At 37.2% G+C, this 22,448-nt stretch overlaps 1 protein-coding gene across 4 annotated transcripts in view; it reads right to left on the reverse strand.

Moving 5' to 3' along the window:
• The window catches only part of PRUNE2 (prune homolog 2 with BCH domain), a 124,494-nt gene that overhangs the window by 50,764 nt on the left and 51,282 nt on the right, over nucleotides 1-22,448 (reverse strand). For all 4 annotated transcript variants that reach the window (XM_058166501.1, XM_058166500.1, XM_058166499.1 and 1 more), the window contains exon 6: nucleotides 21,839-21,933. In XM_058166501.1, the coding sequence (XP_058022484.1) occupies nucleotides 21,839-21,933 (95 nt within the window). The remainder of the gene's footprint in view (nucleotides 1-21,838; nucleotides 21,934-22,448) is intronic.

A 22,448-nucleotide genomic window follows, 5' to 3' on the forward strand; every position in this document is an offset into this window, starting at 1 on the left:
TTTTAATAAAAGTTTTCAGGTAATAATACTAATTTGCTTTGTTGTGAAAACAAAAGGAAGCTGATATTGATCATCCTAGACTCCATTCTTCTTATTATGGCTTTCTTTCTAGAAAGTTCTGTCTGTGCCATTCTGGATGCCTATTTTATCTAGTTTTCTACAGTTGGTGAAACCATGGTCTTTCTTTCTTTCTTTTTGCAACCAATTAAAGCAAAGTAATTTGTTAATGGTAAGGTGAAGACAAAATTACCTTCAGTTTAAGGTTGATTCCTAATGATTACATGGATACATTCATGCAATTTTCTTGGTAACAGTACAAAATCATTAGCCATTTTCTTCTTCCAAGATATTTTTAAACTGAGGGGTCCTTGGTGCTCTCTGACCTTGGTTGTTTTCTTACAGATGTTTCATTACCCAAATTAGGTAATATCATCAGGGTCATCAGAACTGATGATTTTACCTAGTCTAGTTTCTCCATACCCCACCATATTTATTTATTGTTTTTTCCTAACCTAAAAAGCCCTCAAACATACTGTTGTGGCTCCAGCGCCCCCCCCTCCCGGCCTGGCCCCCTGCCAGAGAGAGAGTGAGGGGGAAGGACTGTCAGGGCTCCCTTCTGCAGGGCCGGCTTCTCTGGCTCAGCTCCAGGAGCCAGAGGCAGGCCAAGTGGAAAAAATAACGAGGCCTCTGTATCTCCCCCCGCCCAGGCAATACTCCCAGACCCAGCTAAGGACAATCAGTCCTGGTTGGACCCTAGGTTTCGTAGACAGGAGAGGCGGGAACAACAGAAGCAGGGGTGGGGCAGGCCTAGGAAGTGCTGGGTCATGGAGCTACACCCCACAGGGTATAAAAGCAGCAGGGGCTGCTATACTACTCCATGGCGAACAAATCAACTGCTTAGAGAGAACTTGAACTGAAGTACTGTTTGTTCCTGGTTTCCTGGTTGACTCACCGGCATCAAGAAAAGATAACAGAGAAACTTGGCAGACACTCGCTAGTTTGCTGCCAGAGCTGATAGCTGCCGTGGACTGAATTGCCGGCTAATTAAGTCATCGCTCGTGCCTCCCGGACTGAGGTGGGAGAGACAGAACACATATTTTTTCTTTATATCAATATTGTTTCAATCTCTTTGGTTGCCCTTTTTATTCTTTTTTGACAGCAGAAGTCAGAATTACATCTAATATTACTCAATCCATAGATATGTATAACACATTATATTAACATGGGAATACAGAACTCTATATGGGGATGTCCTTGAAAACCACCCAGAAACTTCAATTGGTCCAGAATGCAGTGACACAGGCAGTTTTGGGTGCCCCATAGCCTAATTACAGTATTGTGTGACCTGCAATAGTTCCCTGGTTATTTCAGGGCAAAATTCAGAGTGCTGGTTTTCAGCTTTAAAGCCTGGCTGAATGGTGTGGGACCCAGCTATTTGAAGACCCACTTCTCTCTACCGCTATTTGCCTGTACCAGCATATCAAATAAGAGAGGCATATACCAGCACTCCCATCAAACAATATCATTGGATGGGATATTCAGGAGGTGGGTCTTCTTCATAGCAGTGCCTGATTTGTGGAACAGATTCCATCCTATAATCTGGAGGACCCCATTAGAAGGTTGTGTAATCTCAGTTGTTCTCCCAGGCACTGAGCCTACAAAGGTATATTTGGTGTGGAAGTGCTATGGCACCTTGGTTAGTTTGTGGCTTTAATTCTATAGAGTTTTTGCTTTATTTTTTTTTATGTGTTTATAGGACTTGATTGTTGTTGACTACTCAAGGTTAATATTGTACTAGACAACTCTGTGACCAGTTGGGTCATCCTTTGAGAGAAAGGTAATGTCGCCTTATATGATCAGAATGAACTTTTAGGATAACCATTTTTTTTTTATCCAATGCTACAAAGTCCCATGATCATCTATGAAGAGTATATATTATAAATAAAAAAATGATTGTAGTGGCAAATGAAGTTCAATATTATCAATATTTATTTACCTAAAAAGATACACAGAATGATCAAGGATAAGCAAAAAAAAAAAAAGTAGTGGGAAGAAACAACTTCCGATTTTCTATCAGCTTCCCTATTGACTTTTCTTATGGGAAGCCTGTAGGCAGCATTAGAGATCATGATCATGGAGATGATGGCAGTGGCCATAATTTTGCAGTTAAAATTGGTCTGACCATCATAGAAATTTCAATTGCACAGGATTAATGGAACTCAGATTTTTTACACATTATTTATGTTAGCAGAGTTTAGGTACCTCGATTCAAAAATTGTTGCAACATGGGGTACAAACAGACAAATATTGTAGATATACACAATGAGAGTTTCAGTAGTACATAGCTAGATGAGCAATCATATAAAACTTTCAAATAAATTAAGTAAATACATAAATACTTCTTTTTTAAAAATTATGCATTATATGACTTTCTTAACAGCAGAAGTTTGTTTTCATCAAGCTATTCACTACTAAGCTTAGAATTCTTTCCTGGTCAATTGTACCAATTCGAACCATATGCATATTAAGATTTTTTTGACACAACATTCATCATTTTACGCCACATTTCCCCTTTTAAGTTTATTGTCTTCAGACTGGAAAATTATTCAGTCTGCCCCTTATTAAGTATTTTAAGTAACGTGAGGCCAGAAGTCAATTCAATGCTCATCTCAATCCCATATAATTTATGAACAAGCAAAAGAACAGTTTTCTCTAATGATCTTTTGCTATTTACTGTCTTGTTTATTTTGGAATCTAAAGTATAAAAGCACTTTTAAGTATGGAACTTCTACAAAACTTTGTTGTTTTACACTTAAAGCCTTTTTCTTGAAAAGCTGCTCAAACATATCCATAGTATGCCCTTTCACAATCTGTTCTTATACTTAATACACCAAGAGAAATGTGCTGTTTGACGAAAATACCATGGTCAGGCTGCAGGTAATAAAGTACTAAACTGTGCAGAAAAATGACCAGCATAGTTACTGTCCAGGAGCTGTCTATTAGTGAGACCGTCCCAAGTGTAAATTTATATTCAGTAATTTGTACTATCACCCATGCAGTATCACTGTCATGCAAACATGGTAATAAAGAAACGCCATTTCTTGCTGTCAAGAAAATGTCTAGGAAAATTAATCAACCATTCATCCATCCAGGCTCTTTGCATACCGTTTTCTCAAAGAGGGAAAGCTAAGAGATTCTTTGCGTGTTCCGTGCACTCATTGCAATAGACTATCGAATCCATCAAGCTTGAGTTGATTTATTGAACTGTCTCTTAGCACAGCAGTACTACTACAGCAAATGAACTGATAACAACTTTAAAAAAAGACTCAGTAATGTTCAGCATTATCTGATGCATTACGTTCCTTCCCACAGATTAAAGATTTTTTAAAGGTCTTGAATCGTGGCTCAGCAAACAACTGCGTATTCCAAAATGATAAAAGTTAGAATATTTGGAAAACAATTTGAAGACACTGCTAATGTACTTCACGTGCATATAGTAAAATGTAAATATATTAATACATTTTAGTATGGAGGCAATTATATTCCAGTACATCTTGCCATTCTGCAAATTTTCATTTATACACTTGCACTGATGTTTTGTTTCAGCAATAGAATAAAGATAGTTTTCTGTGTATCTTGAATATATATTGTTGTAGTCATATAACTTCTGAGACAGTATCCCAGACAAGTTTCTCAAGTTTGGATGGAAAATTCCAATTTCAAAGAGTGATATCTCCTTCCTATTCTCCACAAATCTATGCAATTAGCTTTTTCTGATACTGTCAGATATGAACCCAAAGGTCCTTTTTCAAGAGGCAACTGGACTTTCTGATTTTTCTTTGAAGATGTTTCACCTATCATCCAAGAAGCTTCTTCAGCTCTTAATCAATGGTGGGGAATGGAAGGATTGACTGGAAGGATCCAAACTTCTTGGATGAGAAGCAAAATGTCTTCAAAGAAAAAAACCAGTCCAGTTGCCTCTTGAAACCTTTTGTACAACTATGACTTGGTTGACTGGGAATTTCCATAGACTGTCAGTTTTGGGCTTCCTGAAGGGAGAAAGGATGTCAAGGGGACAAAGATAGGCTATTCGGCTAGCCTTTGACATATTCGAAGCATATCTGTCTCATTATTTTGAATGAGGTCATTGTCTTTTTTTCCTCTGGAGGAAAAATAAGGCAGATCATCTGTGGGAAAACTAGCAGAAAGCAGGTGCCTCTACTTTGGTGCACTCTAGCCAATGAGGCTGACTGCTTTCTCCAGAGATAGTCCTATTTGCTCAGACTGGATATAGATCCCACCTAAATCTATAGGCATCAGAGTCTGCAGGGGAGAGTCAAAACCAAAAGGATGGCAGACAGAATGTCGCAATGCAAGTCCTACCTTTTTCATATGTGTATTGGTTATCATCACACACGTTCAAGAAGTATGGAGCTTGTATCCCTATTCTCCATTTGCCATCTTGCCTTTTTTGCCATGTACATAAACGCAGCTGTTAGAGGGGAAACTTTCTAAGTGGATATGCATATGATTGCCTAATAATCAAATATCCACATGCTTAGAAAGAATTTTTCTGACAAAAAATATCAATCTGCAACAATATATAAATGTGCTATAGCCCCCAGAGTCCATTCATCACTCAGTAGCTTTGGTTCTTTTTCATAAAGATATGTGACCTCTGCCCATTAGATTTCATTAGCAGGGCACCATGCAAGGTTCCTTCGCAGATGACAGACTAGAAAGCTAAACATCATCGCCTAAAGGATTCGTGGAAACAAACCCATCTTCAATCTTTGTCCCTGGGAGGCACTTTTAACACCTGCCAACCACAGCACTATCATCAGAAAAACATTTACAGATTTATCTTCAGGCTGGTGATTATAAGAGATAATTTGTTTGGAGTATGGATAAAGTTGGTCTAGCATAAACAAACTCGACACTCAAATTACATGATGAACATCATTAACTATTGGTTTAAACACTACTGATCTGAAAAAGATGAGACATTAGCTCAAAATTATAGAGTTCTTGTTGCTTTAAACTAAAAACTATTAGTCATAAATAGATGAAAATTTTATTGGGGTATTTTACTTTTCCTACTTAGCAAATCCTTTATTTTATATTGCTTATATATTTTAACTCACATCTAAGTATGAATCTGTACACTGATACCTAGGATTTATTTATCCCAGTTTTTTTTATAGCTCTGAATGCAATTATTAAATGCAAGTTTATTTGTTCAAAAATTGATTAATTTGTTAAAAACTTTATTGTAGGTATCAATTAATATAGTTTAAAAACTCACTCCTGTCACACCAAAATAACTTTTTATTTCTTCTACTGATTGCCATTACGAGCTTTTTTTCCAATACAAGCAGAGTCATGTTGCATATCACATATTTACTCAGAGAACAAGTTGTTTATTAAGCATTGCATATAGAATACTTTTTTTGGCTGGAAAAGCTCCCAAACTAAAAAAAAAGATGATAATAAGAAAAATTCAGATATTTTCACCAAAATATATTCTATGTCCTAACCAATTATTTTCCAAATGTTATGACTGAAATTTTATTTTTGTATGTCAGGATTTAAAAACGTTTATGATGTCTTTAATAATGGACATCACAGGCAGAATAAAGTTGCTAACCACCATATGGCATCTGCAGAAAGTACAGTGCTTGTACAAGTTTTTGTCCCTAGACAGGCTAAAGTTTTCTATCCGCTTTTTTCACAAATCATGCATAATTGGATTCCAAAATATATGAAAACCAAAGGTGACTGTACCTAAAGCAGGGGTCTCCAGCCTTGGCAACTTTAAGACTTGTGGACTTCAACTCCCAGAATACCTCAGCCAGCAAAGCTGGCTGATTTTTATTTATTTATTTATTTATTATTCAAACTTTTATACCGCCCTATCTCCCAAAGGACTCAGGGCGGTTTACAGCCTTATAAAACATAAAATATAATATAAATACATGTTAAAACAACATTTAAAAAACTTATTCCATTAGGCCAAATTTAAAACTATAGTTAAAATACAAAACCCCATTAAAATTAAATTTATAAAAATCAAACCCTAGGCCAGCCCTGCACGGATAAATAGATGTGTCTTAAGCTCACAGAGGAAGGTTCAGAGGTCGGAAAGTTGACGTAATCCTGGGGGGAGCTCGTTCCAGAGGGTGGGAGCCCCCACAGAGAAGGCCCTTCCCCTGGGTGTCGCCAGTCGGCACTGCCTGGCGGATGGCACCCTGAGGAGTCCCTCCCTGTGAGAGCTTACGGGTCGGTGGGAGGTAGTCGGTGGCAGCAGGTGGTCCCGTAAGTAACCCGGCCCTATGCCATGGAGCGCTTTGAAGATGGTCACCAAAACCTTGAAGCGCACCCGAGAGGCCACAGGTAGCCAGTGCAGTCTGCGCAGGAGAGGTGTCACGTGGGAGCCACAAGGGGCTCCCTCTATTACCCGCGCAGCTGCGTTCTGAACCAACTGAAGCCTCCGGATGCTCTTCAAGGGGAGCCCCATGTAGAGAGCATTGCAATAATCCAAGCGAGATGTAACGAGCGCGTGAGTGACCGTGCATAGGGCACCCCGGTCTAGAAAGGGGCGCAACTGGTGAACCAGGCGAACCTGGTAAAAAGCTCTCCTGGAGACGGCCGTCAAATGATCTTCGAAAGACAGCCGTCCATCCAGGAGGACGCCCAAGTTGCGAACCCTTTCCATCGGGTTGAATTCTGCGAGTTGAAGTCCACAAGTCTTAAAGTTGTCAAGGTTGGAGACCCCTGACCTAAAGCATTAAAAACCTTTGTAAGTCCTCCTGTTCAGCTCCCTTAAATTGAAATCTGTCCCTTCCAACCTTGTTGCTGAAATATTCTCCTTTCAGAGTCTTTTTTAAAATACTTTAGTGTTTATTTTGTTTTCTCCTCTTAAGCCCCAGGCCTCTAGGTTCCCTGGGCAAGCCATTTTTCAAGGCTTTTTTCTACAAGTTCAGGTTTTCCTTTGTGAAGGTTTATTCCCAGCCAAATTAACCATTTTCCTTTCATTTCACAGAAACGAAGTGCAAATTCCTTCCTTTTTTGAGCATTTCAAACCATTACTCTCATTCAGACAGTCAAGATGTCATCACCATAGGCATAATGCGGAATAAGCATAAAACCAAAATATTGCCATAAATGCCTGCCTTGCATATGCTGTTTGAAAACAAGGGTAAAAATATATGTTCTCCATTAAATCCTCTTGAAAGGGAAAAAAGCAGTCCTGTTTTCACTTTCCTGAGAAAACAATGCAATTTTCACAGAAATATGTTGTCATTAACTGAATATAATTATTTATTTTACTTATTTATATGTATACTTGTTTATATATATAACGAAGTAAAATCAAAACAATTATTTTGTACCAAAATTTGAAAATACAAATACAAAACAAGTATTTTAATCATTCTTTGTAATTCTGCTGCTGTTTTGCTAAAGACCCTAGTAAACACTCATGGTTATGTGAATTAGAAGATGCCTTTAGCAACTCATTTATTAAACAGTCAGTTCCTTCAGAGAAAATGGTAAGAGTCATTATCCTATCAACGATGGAAAAAAAAAATTTCCAGATGTCCATCCTATGCAAAATGTTCCAGTAGCTGTTGTTGGACATTCACCAGCTGTAAACACATATTTTCCCTGGAATACAGCAAGTAGGACAGATATCTCTAACTCTGATAATATTTTTAATTTTAAACGTACACTCCTATCACATGCAGTGAGAACTAATGGGAAATATGAAGCTAAACAAGGGGGGTTATTCAATCTGCTGAATTTTGAGATTGGCAGAAGTCTAAAAGAAATGTGTTTTGGTTAAAAAGATCTAAGAGCTTGAGGAGGACTGAATATTTTAGAGGCACTAAGATTCACAAAAGTTATGGAATGCTGAATGTTAATTAGAAATAAAGCATACAATACCTTGTGATTGACCCGGGAAGCGGGGGGCGGGGGAAGGGAGAGGGGAAGGGGGTTTTTTTTGGGAGGGAGGGGGGGAAAAGGGGGGGAAAATGTCTTTGGTTTTTTTAAAAACTTTTTCAGTAAAAAAAAAAAGAAATAAAGCATGAAACTTGGAGGAGAAGGGAAAAGAATGCATTTCTTGAGGACAGCTAATAATCAAAGTGATCCTATTACAAGGGAGATTATAATTCATGATCTCAACAATTTACATGTTGCTTCCCAATCCTAGTCCTTTTACCAATGGAATAGCAATCAAGACCCAGAACACAAAATATTAATATATTTACCAGAACTAAATTGGATTAAAGTTCTTGGGTTTAATATCGCATTGACACATTCACAAGGATTTATGCACTAACTAAAGTTAAAGATGCTGAGATCCCACTGATTCTATTTCATAATTGCTTTTCATATCAGCCCTACCCTTTTCTAGCAGAGGGAATAATTAGGTACTTCAGCATGGAAGCCAGTGCAGCTGCATATATTAATACTATAACATAAGTCTAAAGCAGGGGTGTCAAACTCATGTTGTCACGGCTGCGGTGGGACTTTTTCCCCCTTCGCAAAACCGGGCGTGGCCAGAGCATGACCCATCCAGCCCGCAGGTTGGGAGTTTGACAGCCCTGATCTAGAGTGTTGCTGTGGTACTAAACTCTGTGTTGTTCTGGACTTAGCACAGGGACGAGCAACTATGACTCAGTCATGACCTGTGGATTTCAACTTCCAGAATTCCTCAGCCAGCCTGGCTCAGGATTTCTGGGAGTTAAAAGGCCACAGGTCATAAAGGGGCCCACCTCAGATTTAGCATAAAGAAGGGCTTTAAAAAGAAGCTATTCTAATAATGGGCTACAGCTGAGCAGTTATTAAACTTATGCAATGTGCTAGAAAACTAGAAGCACAAATGTATCCATCTTCCCTATCCAGGAATAACAGAATAGCTATGGCCTCCTTTAGTCTGGAAAGATACTTAAATCAAATAACCATCCCCAAACTTTGAAGAAACTAACACATTTCAGTATCTTCCCAGATTCAAGCTAACATTGTTCCATTGGACAGAGTGGAAAAATAAAACTGAGTTGGATTCATAGTTGTCATGTCTTCTTATAATGCGCCTTATCAAATTGCCAACACCCAACGTGAGTCCCATCCCCTGACACCCATCTATGGCCCCACACATCCCCCTCCCCCTATGCGTGTGTGGCAAGTTCGAAACAGCGCATCGTGGCCACTTTGAATGGCGCGCTATTTTGGACATTGACACCCATCTTATAATTCCCTATCTGGCTAAGTAGCCAAACATTTATTTCGTACGATTTTGTTTCCTTGAATGGGACTAAATTGTGTTACATTTACATTTGTTACTATTGTAAAACTAAACATGTTGTGGTTGGCTTAATAACTTAGCTCTTAATTTATACTGTCTTAATTTATTTGAAATAGAGACAGTTAAATTGTTTTAATTATTGGTCTACCTATTGAATTTTGGCCAGTGATATAATGAAAATTATTTTCATAGTTGAATGTTATAAGATCCTCCAAGACACAATACTGTTCAATTTCCCATTCTGTTGGGAACAGAACTCAAGTATTTGAGTGCAAAACTGGGAATTTGAACTTTGAAAAATCTCTAAAAATAGTATGAAAAAATAGTAAATCTTTCAGCCCAGGTAGAATGAGTTGAGGGTATACCTCCATAACTTTTCAGACTTGTTATAAATTAACTCTCTTCTATTGTAGAGTAGGAGAGAATTTCTGTTAAACCGTGAAAAATGTCAGAAATATGAGAAAGTATTTCCATTCTTGCTTTTATCGTGCCAGAACACTCTAATCTTATTATAGGATTGTTCTTCTGTAACAGTTTTCAGTTAGACATTCTCAGTATTATTATTATTTTTTTGAATTTATATCCCGCCCTTCTCCGAAGACTTACATTGTGTAAGGCAATAGTCTCACTCTATTTGTATATTTATATACAAAGTCAACTTATTGCCCTCCCAACAATCTGGGTCCTCATTTTACCTACCTTATAAAGGATGGAAGGCTGAGTCAACCTTGGGCCTGGTGGGACTCGAGCCTGCAGTAATTGCAGGCAGCTGTGTGTTAATAACAGGCTACATTAGCCTGTTGAGTCACTTCCCAGCCCTGTATTAGGGTAAACAAAATAAGTAATATGGAAGAAAGCCTTTGACATCTAATCAAATGTCCAACAACCTTAGTATCCTTTCTTTCCTCAGTTTAGAATACATTGACTTGGAACTAGGATTGAAATAATGCAGGGGTGGGCTTCAAAAATTTTAGCAAGGGGTTCTCTGCCCGATTGCTGGGTGGGTGTGGCCTAGTCAGCCTCCTGCACCATGGCGGTAAGGGGTTGCCCTCTCTGGGCTCTGGAGGCTTTCCTTGAGCCTCTGGGAGAGCAAAAACGGCTTCTCCAGGCTCTGGAGGCCCTCTGAGGAAGCCAAACTTCTAGTACTACTGTTCTTTGTCCTCCCTGAGCCTCTGTGCGTGCCCTGCACTTACCTGCATCCAAAACGGGCTATATGGGGACTCCTGGGAGGGGAGGGGAGGGGTGGGCGGGGCCAGCCAGGAGTGGGATTTGGGGGTTCTCCAAACTGCACAGAATCTTAGCTAGAGGTTCTCCCAAAACTCTGCAAACCCCCAGCAGCCCACCTCTGAAATAATACAGTACAGGTAGTCCCTGACTTACAACAGTTCATTTAGTGACTGTTCAAAATTACAACAGCACTGAAAAAAAGTGAGTTATGATCATTTTTCTCATGACCATTGCAGCATTCCCAAGGTCACATGATCAAAATTCAGATACTTGGGGACTAGATCATATTTATGACAGTTGCAGTGTCATGGGGTCATGCATGTGTGGAGCTTTTGCGACCTTCTCACAAGGTCAGAAAGGGAATCCAGATTCATTTAACCACCGTGCTACTGACTAACCTAACAATTGAAATGATTCACTTGACAAAAGTGGCAAGAAAGGTCGTAAAATAAGGCAAAACTCACTTAACAAATGTTTCACTTAAAAACATAAATGTTGGGCTCAAGTATGGTCGTAAGTCGAGGACTGCCTGTATGTGTACAATTGAAGAAACATCTGTATTTCCCAACAATCACAGCCACCAGATGGCGGTGTTGAACTATCTGTACTTTATTAGAGCAATCTTGTTTTTCTTCTAGAATTAAATATTGTAGGTCTCTCCCTTCCATTTCTTCTTTAAAGAACCAGGAGCCACTGAGAAGGAAGGAGGTGAGACAGAAGCAGCAGTATCAAATTAAATGGCTTAACTGAAACCCAGCCTTGCTTTATATAAAACATAGTTCCCTTTAACACTGTATAATTAAGGTTCAAGCCCGGCCCAAGGTTGACTCAGCCTTCCATCCTTTATAAGGTAGGTAAAATGAGGACCCAGATTGTTGGGGGGGCAATAAGTTGACTTTGTAAATATACAAATAGGATGAGACTATTGCCTTATACACTGTAAGCCGCCCTGAGTCTTCGGAGAAGGGCGGGATATAAATGTAAATTTAAAAAAAAATTAAGTTACTTTTCTCAATTTTACACATCTTTTTTCCTTTCTACTACTTTCATTTTAAGAGAACAGACTATGCAGTTTGTTAGACAAGCAATATGTTTGTTAAATGTAGTGAAGATGGAAGATGTAAAGAGACAGCCAAGTGTAATCAGAGCAGAAGATACCAAAACCAGGCATTCAAGTATATAAGTATAAGCATGAATTGAATACATAAAGTGAATACAACTAAAGGGAACATTAGGGCATGGATGGTAGGCACACTGGTGCTCTTATACACGCTCCTTACAGACCTCTTAGGAATGGGGTGAGGTCAACAGTAGACAGTCTTAGATTAAAGTATTTGGGGTTTGGGGATGAGGCCACAAGAGTATGGTAGTGCATTCCATGCATTAACAACTCTGTTACTGAAGTCATATTTTCTGTAATTGAGTTTGGAGCAGTTCACTTTAAGTTTGTATCTATTGTGTGCTTGTGTATTGTTGTGGTTGAAGCTGAAATAGTCATTGACAGGTAGGACATTGTATAAGGTAAAGGTAAAGGTTCCCCTCGTACTTACATGCTAGTCGTTGCCAACTCTAGGGGGCAGTGCTCATCTCCGTTTCAAAGCCAAATACGTCTCCGTGGTCATGTGGCCGGCATGACTCAACACCAAAGGCACACGGAACACTGTTAACTTCCCACCAAAGGTGGTCCCTATTTTTTCTACTTGCATTTTTATGTGCTTTCAAAACTGTTAGGTTGGCAGAAGCTGGGACTAGTAACGGGAGCTCTCCCCATTACACGGCAGCACTAGGGATTCGAACCGCTGAACTGCCGACCTTTTGATCGACAAGCTCAGCTGTCCTAGCCCCTGAGCCATCATGTCCCTCTGGGACATTGTATATAATATACAATATACAAATAAGAAGTCACCAGTTCACCTATAAGAAATACATGAGTTTTAATCTCAGGATACAGAATGAGTGGTACTCTATTACGAACATATTCTGAAAACTAAATAATGTTTTCCTAAAACCTTGATAGGAAAAACCTTTCACAACAAATGATGCATCAAACTCAAACAGGCCATCGAGGTTGCTAATGCATGTTAATAGCAGCTATTGTAGCATAATGCTACTTTTCCAATAGCTATTTGTTGATTATTATTTTTTTATTCTAATCCCAGCAGGCATCCTTCATTTATTTACAATCCATTTGGTTCAAACTAGAAATAAATGCCATGATACATTCATTTTTCTAGCCAGATTGGCAACCCAAAAAGCTGCGCACAAACTGGAGGAATAGGATGAGAACATGGACTAAGCTGCTGGAAACAGATAAGGAGCACTGGGAAAATACACCAGCAGTCATCAATGAGTTGCATGAGGAGAAAAGGAACAGACAGATAAGCACTGTGGAGGGAGTACAGCTGCTTACATGTAAGCCTTTCTTTGCTTCTTTGGCACTGGTATTTATATGCAATGGTAAAGATTCCAGAAGGAATATACAAGAAGGAGTTTAACATCCTGATAACTATGATGAAGTGGCCACTGACTTGGAGCCAGACATCCTGGAATGTGAAGTCAAATGGGCCTTAGGAAGTCTGAGCAACAACAAAACTAGTGGAGGTGACAATATTCCAGCTGAGCTATTCAAAATCTTAAAAGAACTCACTGGAGAAGAGCCTAATGCTGGGAATGATTGAGGGCAAAAGAAGAACTGAACGGCAGAGAATGAGGTGGCTGGATGGAGTCACTGAATCAGTTGGTGTCAGCTTAAATTACCTCTGGGGGATGGTAGAGGACAGGAAAGCCTAGAGAAAAGTTGTCCACGCAAGAGGTCAGACACGACTTCACAACTAACAACAACAACAAAGATTGCGGGCTCATAAACATTCATGAGTCTCTTCATTATAAAGGGCATATTTTCCTTTGTGTCAAAATACCTAAATTGTTCCCCATAATGTATCTTGTGGGATAAACAACTAAACAACCCCCTCAAGTGATAGTCACTCAAAATACAAATCGAGGCTAATATTCTGAAACTCCATTATTTCTAAATATTAGAGTCTAATATCTCTAAATATTTCATGCAACCTGAATTCATTACAATGGCTCTTTAGCATGACATTCATCTACTCATATGCATCCATGTGAGTTGGGTTTTTCATTATCTCAACACAAGTTCATGTTTGCTTTCTTAACCATTTACAGTTTCTACAAATGACAGAAACTGTTCAAACTCATGCAAAGAGTTTGGCAAAATATTTTAAGCAACGAATCTTAAAGAACATAATGGGTTTTTGCAAATTGTCATACAATAAAAAGAATTCTCTTTAATTTTAAAAAATATAAAATGTTGAATTGCATCAGACATGAAACACTGGATTAACGTCAATATTTCAATAATTAGATTCTGTTTATTTAAATATTTAATTAATGAACTATTGACATTAATCCAGTGTGGGAATGAGTTGTTATGTTTCATGTGAAAACAGTTTGAAGTGCCTTTGTGCATTTCGGTTATCTCTGGATATGAACATTTGCTTGGAAATTATGTTTCCTGGCCACTGGGTGGCTGCAACTTTCCAGAGAAACATCCTTTTATGCTTCTCAAGGTTTTTCTAACAAGCGAGTTGGTGTTTGAGGGTTTATATACATTGAGTTCCACTGACACAGTAGCAGACTTGAAAGTATTAGGTGTAAGTTGCATTGCATCAATGCAATGCCTGGTCATAAGAAATTGGGAAATTGCAGTACTCTTTTTTTGTTGTTGTTATTTTGTTTATGAATACAAAGCCACTGTGATGCCATGGTTTGAATTTCACAGTAAGGTCCATAGCAGGGGTCTCCAACCTTGGTCCCTTTACGACTTGCGGACTTCAACTCCCAGAGTTCCTCAGCCAGCTTTGCTGGCTGAGGGACTCTGGGAGTTGAAGTCCGCAAGTCTTAAAGGGACCAAGGTTGGAGATCCCTGGTACATAGGAATCCTAGACAAGAAATTCCTTTTCAGTGTGTTTTACCTAACAGCATTCTTGCATTGATAGGGAAGACTGCATGTACTTCCCTGAACTTCTTGGAAAAATAATTTATGAATAAGTGGTATGAATGAATGATAATAAATGTTCACTGATTAATACAATTAAATAAACTATTAAAAATAAATCTATTTTTGCAGCGATTGTAAAACTCCATGTTTTTATAATATAGATCATTCTTCCATGTGCCCAAGAATGGTGATGCTACCTGTATTCATACTGATGGAAGTAACTACCCATTATGCCATCAGTCTCAACACCAATATCAATAAAAATATTAACCTAAAAGGCTGATTTCAACTGCCGTCATAGAAAATTAAAAAAATTGATTCCGTTATAGTGATGACCACAAAAACAAATGCACAATTAACTTCAAATACCGGGATTATTTGCAACTTTTTCCAAAGTGGATCCCAAAATTAGAAATAGTTCTTCATGTGTTGTTGAACTTTTTAAAATGTAACCTTAAGTTTTTAATACTGATAATTCAGCTAAATTAACTCAGGTTATACTGGATTGAGAAAGACATAGTTGATTGCATAGAATAATTTTCTAAATGCTTAAATATTTTTCTGCTACGGTACATTGAAATTTAATAGGATTTCAAAATTTATTTTCTATGTTCTACTATATATTGAAACAAAATAAAAATAACAAGAAATCCAAAGCATTGTCCTTGATCCTCATAAATATCCTATTATCTAAAATGACTTATTTCAGAAAAAACTTGGGATCAGATTATTGTACACTTCATCAACTTCTCAGCATGTTGGATAATGAATGTTTCATTTACATTGCTAATTGAAAAGCCATGGTTCCTTCAACCTCTAACCCTTAAGATTTATTACATTATCACCATATGCCAATATAATTGCACTTTCCAAATTTAAACAAAAAAGAAAGCTTGCCAAGGAACTTATTAATGTAAAAAATAATACTAAGTGTAGACATGAATTCATAAAAGGTCAACACTAATATTTAGCTTTTTTTTTTTTAATGGTTCACATCCTTCTTTAGCAAATATAGAAAGTTAGATCCTACATTGGAATATTATGATAAGACTTTAACTGAAATAGAAGTGTTGCTTTAATTTTCAAAGAAAGAATGTGTTTCATAAAAGATGAAAAGAGGGGCAGATTTAAGGTAAAAGATGAAAGTCTATGCTTATAGGTAAAGTTATTCAGAATTTAAAATATGTGTCTCTGGTGATAATACTGGTGCAACCTTAGTGCCAGTTTCAGAGGCCTGAACATCCAAAGTTGAGTATATACTCTTGATATTATCAGGTTTGTCAACATGGGTCTACATTCAGTGTTATCATGACAGATGTCTCAGTTGCATGATAGCAGAAGAGGGAGTAGCAAAGTGAGAAGAATTGACAAAGAGAAACTTTAGTTTCTTCCATAGTTTGTGTGCTGATACATTGAATACTTTGTGATTGACCATAGCTACCATGTTAGCCATTTTCTGTATATACAAGCTCCCTATCATACCTACTTTATGAGAATAATTCACCACATTTTCTCCTTAATATTTGCTGATGAAATATAGAACAACTGGACAGGAAGTGGGGGAGAGAATAATTCCGGCTAATACATGCTGCTAATACATTTATATTTTATTTATGTTTGTGATTAACTATCTTTCATTACAAATTACATTCAGAGGGCATAAAAGGGGATCTCTATATTGAACCGATTCTAAGTACTAAGTCTATCCTGAATCCAGCTGCTGACAAAGATACACTTGTACTGTTGCAAAGCAATATCCAATGAGGGGAAACCTGAGTAAAAGCCACTGAATCTGAGTAGAAAGCTCTTAAGATCAGTATTAAACACAGAAAATCAAGGGTGAATATTGCACTTACGTAGCACATATCCTTGATTCTCCAAGAGGATTTGCAATCCTGCTTCTCAGTCCAACACTGCACTTCACAAAAAATACACTTGAGTTACAACAGAGGGGATGTTTTCAGCTAGATCTTTAAGGCAGGCCAAAGGAAGGGATAATTTTAAAAAAAGTCTTACAAGACTTTCCATTTTCTCCAAAAGAAGAATTTCACATTTAAACTCAGGGCCAACAAGAGAAGATAGCAGCAAAACTATTATGGAATCAAGTGTATTGGGAGCTACTGAAGCTAGCCTCTACATACTGTAGCAATTGTTCATGAGCATCTCTCCTACAAATCCTGACATTACTAGCACAAAAACATCTTAGGTTAAACACTGCTATCCCTACTCACCCAACAGTGTTTGGAACTAGTAAAATACCTCAGTAAGGAATGGGTGTTACAAATCTGTGAATTTAACATTAAAAAGCTGCTATTTTTGCTTGAGAAGAACAGAAACACATGAAAATCTTTTAACAACATATATCAAACTGTGCATTTGATGATATGAGTTAGATATATGCATATTTCAGTTGTCCATTTCCAGCTGCTTTGTGGCATCAAACTTTTTTTATGTTAACAGATCACATTATTATCACATTTAGAAAAGAGTAATGGCATAGGGTGTTGATACATCATTGGCAGCACAGAGCGCTATTTGAAACATGTTTAGTCTTTGCATTTCTAATAGTAGGCCAGAGATGCACAAATTTTAGCATTAAACTGATGGTTCCTGATATAAAATGATTTAGCACAATAAATGAATATACTGTACTGTAAGTTCCATACCAAATGTCTTGTGCCATGAAGAAAGATTAAGAAACTAGTCTCCTCTCAATAGCTAAAATGGCCCAAATTTTGTTTTGATATTACTCCACTATACATAATATTCTGAAATAGCGATAAGGGCAACAAATGTGATTTTTAAAATAAAATAAAAATATAAAATTCTAGTGAGTTTCTACTGAGCCCTTAAACGAAAAAACCCTGAGGAATAAAACTTGAAATCAGCAAGTTTTTGCATATTGGACCAGAAATATTAAGTGATTAGGTCTGGAGGAATAGAATAGAATAGAATAGAATAGAATAGAATAGAATAGAATAGAATAGAATAGAATAGAATAGAATAGAATAGAATAGAAAGAAGGAAAGTCTCAGCAAGGATCCATAAGAAAGGAAGAAACACATGCTATAGAGTTCTGTTTACTATAACATGGTAGCAGTGGTGAAATCCAAATTTTGTTACTACCAGTTCTGTGGACGTGGCTTGGTGGGTGTGGTGTGACTTGGTGGGAGTAGCAGGTGAAGGATACTGCAAAATCTCCATTCCCTTCCAACTCCAGGGAAAGGATACTGAAAAATCCCCATTCCCACCCCACTCTGGGGCCAGACAGAGGTGGTATTTGCCGGTTCTCTGAACTACTCAAAATTTCCTCTACCAGTTCTCTGAACTGCTCAAACTTTCCGCTACCGGTTCTCCAGAACCTGTCAGAAGCTGCTGGATTTCACCCCTGCATGATAACAACAATAAGAAAAAAAGGAATAGAAACCCTTAATCCTTCAGTTCAGGATTTTTCTGCCCTGCTCATTTTCTGCAATCTGCTTTCAGCAAGTCCCAGAACAGAAATGCTAACTTTTATTTACTGAACCTAACTTTTACTTTCTTTTCCAAAGTATGATAGATCAAAAAACTCAATAGGTTAATCTTTTTATTGGAAATATTGGAGTGATGCAGTTTGGTTGTCTTAGCAATTGATGGATAAAAATGGAGAACACAATACATGATACTGTGAAATCCTTGCATGAAGAATGGAATAAAACTACCGGTTTTAGAAGTATGTATGTGCTTATACACAACAGCACATAATAAAATCCCCCCTCCCAAAATGTCGCTTGACTTCCTACAGACTTTGGGGTGAATTGAGCCCATGCAACTGGTAAGCTTGTACAAATCATACAGCCATTATATAATCTAGGAAAAATCAATAGACAGTGATAGTGAGAATATCCAGCCTTAGGACAAATAACATAATTTAATGACAGACATCTACATGTACAGTGGATATTTTAGTCAGGGACATTCACAGCAAGCTGGATTTTTGTCAAAATGATGGAAATATAAAAGGGATAGCCACTGAATTGCCATGCCACCACTCAGATTTTACCTTTTGGCCTCCCAATGATGCCCATAATTTCTGTATTGATTTATCTTTTTATATGGGTTTCCAAAGAATCCCCAGCCCCTAACAACATGCATCATGTAGAATCGTAGTTTGTTTAAGCATGCTTTATTATATAAACCATTATATAGTTAGGTAGACATATCTTAAGCTATAAAACATGGTTTATAATTATAGTACAACTAGGTTCAAGAACTGCATTATTTTCACTTAGTAAGCTTCTAAGCTAAGTAACCTCCTGGTTATCTGTCACATTTATGTATGGGCAAAGCAAGGAAATATCACTTTATTGTGGAGACAAATTAATGTTTCAACTCCATTTTAGTAATTATCCAAATTGGAAACAGTCTCAGAAGGTATCACACTTTTAAGCCTATGCAGATATGGTGTTTATTATTACTGATGTGAGTTTTAATTTGACCTAGAGCATCAACATATCACCACTACCATCCTCCATAGTGGTACACAAGTTTAAATGATAGCCTTGTGAACAGAAGGTATTTGATAATGGATCTCTGACTGCCCCATTTATTCTTAGAAGGTGATTACTTAACTAGGAATACATATGACAGGACAAAGTCAAAGTATACTTCCTGCTGTACAACAGATACATCAAAACATCACCTATAGGCAAAGATTATCTGATACTTGAAAACAAGTTTAATCTGTTTATGTGTAGAATATTTTCAAGATCCAAAAATATGATATATGTTCTTTTACAAAGATGCAATTAAAATAATATCTATATACACACTACAAATGTAGTACAGATAACACATTCATTTAAGCCCATTTATGCACATTAGTAACACACCATGTGGCAGAAAGACTAGGACTACAAGAAGACCCCTTGGCGATTTATTTTATATTAAATCCCTAATGGCCTCTCCTTATCTTTGCAAAAATATGCACAGAAGTCCAGGCTATGCAACCATTGAAGTGAATGGTTATTTATTTGCTAAACAAAAACCCTATGTTTAATGTTCCTTAGACATAAGGTAGTCTGCAAAAGTCACATTCCTACAGCTCCATAAATCATTTATTTTTTCGTATCCTATGTCTTTGTAAGAAGCATCTGGAGATTTTTTTTTACAAAGTCTGAAATTTATTTCATGTGTCGTTATTAAAATATTAAAGAGTACTTTACTTTTATTGGGTTTTCTAAGTGGAAATCTAATTTCTATAATCAGCCTGAACATAGTCCATTTAGTAGCATTTAAGGCTTTGTACAGTAGAAATTATTAAAACTCTTTGTAATGATTTTAACTGGGCAAAAGAGCAATAATTTTTGAACCAAGGTACCTCAAATGGGCTAATTTACAGAATACATCCAAAATCCAGAACCTGTGACTCCTGTGGAATTGAAATTTGGCAAGTTTTACAAAACATTTTAGGACATAAAACATATAAAACATTTAGGGCATAATACAAAATATTAGATGTATCTATCTAATCTATCTCTGAAATGATGACCCAATGGGTCATAGGTTGTCTAGCTGTGATCGAATACAAGGCCTCTCATGTGATTGAAACACTGAAAAATTTAAGTCTCCTTCCGTCCTGCTCAATTCCTGGTGATTTTCTGTTCATACAGTTTTTTTGGCAGCAATTATCTATGTCTTTCTGCAGTGGTACTCAAGAACAATTTTCCACCAGAGATTTTTATTTCTGCTTTTCAAAACATCCCATCAATATTAAACAGACATATTTGAAAAATTTATATTTCGTAATGTCCCCCAAAAAACATTTAAAACCAAGCAGAATGGCAGATATCAACACTGCAGTTCAATCTATAATGCTTAGCAACATGCCCAATAACAAATAATTTTAAATTCCTAGGAAATAAATATGCCAATCACAGTATGTGGTGCACATCTCTTACCATATAGCAGATACCATTATGATAAATATGTATGCAAGAATAATCAATCACTGATACCATACATTTCTTTAATGGAAAAATTACAAAAGCTGAAAATAGTATATTATCTGGGTGAACACATAATCTTTTTCTTTTTTTCCCCAAACAATACTTAATCCACGTTTCCAATTATTTTTAAGCAGCTATCTTATGGCTACACTGGCAAAGAAGGCTCCTTGATACCCATACTTTTTTCTGCTTAGTAGTCTTATAGAACATACCCCCCAAAATTGAAGAATTGTGTCTGTATAATGGCAGTTGCACTACTACTATAATCCTTCAACCTGGACAGATAAGGATAGAGAGACTACAGATTATGAGACTACAGATTATGAGTGCATTATTTGTTTTGCCAATGCTGTTAGCCCTGAAAAGTCTGGATTAGTTTTTCTGGTCCTTATTACTTTCAAAACTATAATTGGAGATGATAGAAGTTTATCTGGGACTTCTTACATAGAAACATGTACCCATGTCTCTTTGTAAGATTAGGGTTGGGTTACCCTTCTTTCATTACTATCTTGTTATGCGTAGGTAGACACAACAGAGAAAACATTAATAAAATGATAAATCCCAGCCATAAGTCACCCCCTATGGCACATGTGTCAAACTCACAGCATCACTTTGCTGTCACATGATGTTTCACAACATTTTCCCCCCTTTGCGGAATTGTGGTGGGTGTGGTCTGTGCATGGCGCATCCAGCCCGCAGGCTGCCAGTGTGACACCCCTGCCCTATGGCAATGCTTCCCAAACCTAGGTAAATTAACCCAAACTGGATAAAGCTGGGGTTTTTTTTTTATTTCTACAGGGATATTAAAGAAGGACTTTCTAATAAGTGGTTTTGGGTAATGAAGATAAATGTTTAGGAATCACCTCTCTATTGGTTTAATTAGGAAATGCACCTACTAGGCCTTAAGAGGCTTTCTGCAATCTAAGGCAGGGGTCTCCAAGCTTGGTCCCTTTAAGACTTGTGGACTTCAACTCCCAGAGTTCCTCAGCCAGCTTTGCTGGCTGAGGGACTCTGGGAGTTGAAGTCTACAAGTCTTAAAGAAACCAAGGTTGGAGACCCCTGATCTAGGGTCTTGACAACCATACATAAAATGAGTCAGACCTTGTGTTGTTTGAAGATTGTTTAAGTATATATTTCAAATGTCCAAACTAGAAAAAGCTATTCTAGAATATTAACAACACAAAGTAAGTCAAAAGAAATCCATCAACAGTTTTAAAAATCCTTATAACAATAAAAAAAAATAAGAATAACTTCAGGTAATTTCTGGTAAAAGCCTCCAGTTTGATTTTTCCTTACCTCCAAATTGATATATATGGTACTAACTGCTACTTTTATTTCTCCATCTGACACCTCTTTGAGATCCTTGACCAAAGCTTCATCAATCCTCAGCTCTGCGGAATAGATAGAAAATCATTCATTTTTGCTTAAAATTGTTTTTGCTAAGTATAAGTTGTGTGTGTGTACACACACCTGCACAAGAGAAGGAGTAAGATTTCTAATTTTCTTCCAAAGAAACATGATAATTCAAAAGCCTTTTGATATCGACAAGATTCATCTATACTTGGTCAGTCTGAGGTAAAACTAGATGACCAAAAGTATCTAGTATCAAACATAATAGGAACCTGTTGGAATATAGTTCCTTTCTAGTCAAGAACAATTTCTGTAATATAAGGTTTATGATACAGAGGAACGAAGGAGGGACAGCAGCTTTACAGGAATTTCACATTTACTGTGTAATCAGATCATATTTATTGTTTAAACTTTTACTCAGACATGTTTTCATGTAGAGATTCAGGGAATGGCAACCCACTGCAGAGAGAGCTGCAGTAGCATTGGGAAACAGAGAAAGTGGACTCCATGTTGTTTTTGCATTTCAGAACCTTGAGATCTGCCTTTCAATATACGA

This window comes from Ahaetulla prasina, chromosome 2 (assembly GCF_028640845.1).
Source record: "Ahaetulla prasina isolate Xishuangbanna chromosome 2, ASM2864084v1, whole genome shotgun sequence".
NCBI classification, from domain to species: Eukaryota; Metazoa; Chordata; class Lepidosauria; order Squamata; family Colubridae; genus Ahaetulla; species Ahaetulla prasina.